The sequence below is a fragment of the Anarrhichthys ocellatus genome, unplaced genomic scaffold (assembly GCF_004355925.1).
Source record: "Anarrhichthys ocellatus isolate YVR2014 unplaced genomic scaffold, GSC_Weel_1.0 scaffold7060, whole genome shotgun sequence".
In the NCBI taxonomy this organism is placed as follows: domain Eukaryota; kingdom Metazoa; phylum Chordata; class Actinopteri; order Perciformes; family Anarhichadidae; genus Anarrhichthys; species Anarrhichthys ocellatus.
Genome location: NW_022287034.1, coordinates 1 through 2,508, shown reverse-complemented (window position 1 = coordinate 2,508; position 2,508 = coordinate 1). Strand labels below are relative to the sequence as shown.

The following is a 2,508-nucleotide window of genomic DNA, read 5'->3' as shown; positions in this document are numbered from 1 at the left end:
TTCACTGATCCAGTCAGCACACCATGTGGACACAACTTCTGCAAAAACTGCATCAATGAACACTGGAATACCAGTGACAGATGCCAATGTCCCATGTGTAAAGAGGGTTTCAACACAAGACCGGATTTGAGGATCAACACTTTCATCTCTGAGATGGTTGTTCAGTTCAGACAGTCAGCTCAACAGAAAACCAGCAGCTCAGAGCAACAAGAGTCCAAACCTGGAGAAGTTCCCTGTGACGTCTGCACTGGAACCAAACTGAAGGCCCTGAAGTCCTGCCTGGTGTGTCTTGTCTCCTACTGTGAGACTCACCTGGAGCCTCATCTGATAGCTTCACGTCTGAAAAGACATCAGCTGATCGACCCTGTGAAGAACCTGGAAGACAGGATCTGTACGAAGCACGATAAACCTCTGGAGCTGTTCTGTAAGACCGACCAGATGTGTGTCTGCACGCACTGCCCTGCTTTAGACCACAAGATGCACAGGTTTGTTCCTCTGAAAGTAGAATATGAAGGAAAGAAGGCAGAGCTGAGGAAGACAGAGGCTGAAATTCAGCAGATGATCCAGAAGAGACAACTGAAGACTCAGGTGTTTAAAAACTCAGTGAAGCGTATTAAGGAAAATGCCCACATGGAGGTAGCAGAAAGTGTTCGGGTCTTCACTTCTCTGAAGAAGTCTATTGATAGAGGCCTGAACGAGCTCATCAAAACGATAGAAGAGAAGCAGAAAACGACACAGAAACAGGCCGAAGCTTTCATCAAAGAGCTGGAACGGGAAATCTCTGAGCTGAAGAAGAGAAGCGCTGAGATGGTTCAGGTCTCACTCTCTGAAGACCACGTTCACCTCCTTCAAAGCTTCCCGTACCTGATAGCTGCTCCACCCACCAAGGACTGGACAGAGGTCAGCGTCCATCCACCGTCATATGAGGGGACCGTGGTGGGAGCTTTGCATCAGCTGGAGGAGACGCTCAGTAGAGAGATGAAGAAGCTGTTCGATGAGGCTGAGCTGAAGAGGATCCAGAAGTTTGCAGTGGATGTGACTCTTGATCCTGATACAGCTCATCCTGAACTCCTCCTGTCTGCCGATGGGAAACAAGTGAAACATGGTAATGTGAAGAAGAATCTCCCCGACATCCCAGAGAGATTTTCTCATTATAATTTTGCCTTAGGAAGGCAGAGTGTCTCCTCAGGCCGATTCTACTTTGAGGTTCAGGTTAAAGGGAAGGCTAAATGGAATTTAGGAGTGGTCAGCAAGTCGGTCCACAGGAAGGGCCTAATCACAATGATACCTGAAGATGGTTACTGGACCATATGGTTGAGGAATGGAAATGAGTACAAAGCTCTTGCTCACCCGTCAGTTCTTCTCTCTCTGAAGTCTCGGCCTCAGAAGGTGGGGGTGTTTGTGGATTATGAGGAGGGTCTGGTCTCCTTCTATGACGTAGATGCTGCAGCTCTTATCTACTCCTTCACTGGCTGCTCCTTCAAAGAGAAACTCCTCCCATTCTTCAGTCCCTGTAGGAATGATGGTGGTCAAAACAACGCCCCTCTGATCATCTGTCCTGTCAATCAAACTGTCTGATCTTTTTTTATGATCGGCAACTAATTGAGCAATGAAGCGTTGCCAGTGAAACATCCACATATTGAATGAATCTTTCCATATATCATGTCCACAAGGTAAATATATAGCAGACAAAGTTTTCATACAGTCATCACGAGGATGTGATTCAATTAAAGACACAAGAACTAAACAAACAATAACAGGTGGATGAAGATGTATTATCATTTATGGTAACAAATGTACATATTGAGTGGTAATGTTTGGTGTAAACTTGTTTTCATCTGGATGTGATTGTTCATTACTTTCTCTTTTGTGTTATTCTTTCACTCAGTGTGTCATAAGAAGTGAGAACATGAACTGGAAGAGTTCACTGTTAAAATGTGGATTATTTGTTTATAGTGTTGCTTCTTAAAGACACATTTATAGATTTGTTTACTGGTATACTCAACAATGTAGTGATGAATAATATTGCTTTTTGTATGTAAGTTCCTGGGCTTTGGATATAATGGTGCTGATATACATTTATTTTAATTAGCATTTCGTTGGCTTTTCTCTTCTTTCATTCTTTTCTTTTGAATGTTTTACATAAAGCACGTTGGATGGCTGTTCAGCCTGTGTTTGAGTACTATAATTACCAGATTACGTTGGTTTTAAAAGGTTTCCATGACAGGTTATTTTATACCAGTGACCTAGTCCAGCACTGAGTCCTCAACCTCGTTCCTAAAAGACAGAAAAGGTTGATATATGTCAGGGACTACAACAGATGCTGTAAAGTGAATGAAAACATGTTTTGTAATGAATGAAATGACTCTGCTGTAAAGTATCACTGCAGTAAAGTCCTGTGCAGAAGAAGAAGAAGCCGTTGAAGTTTTTATTTTGAAACTGGAGTCTTGTCTGTAAAATCGCACAGCACACATCACAGGGAGGAGCGTTTGTTAAAGGCATGAACAG

General features: G+C 43.1%; 1 protein-coding gene across 1 annotated transcript; it reads left to right on the top strand.

The window, feature by feature from the left end:
- Positions 1-3: 3 nt before the first annotated feature.
- Positions 4-2,409, top strand: LOC116380402 (E3 ubiquitin-protein ligase TRIM21-like; the record flags this gene model as incomplete). Its single annotated transcript, XM_031842327.1, has 1 exon — positions 4-2,409. A coding segment is annotated over one exon (1,575 nt), but the record flags the coding sequence as incomplete, so codon positions are not given.
- Positions 2,410-2,508: the final 99 nt, after the last annotated feature.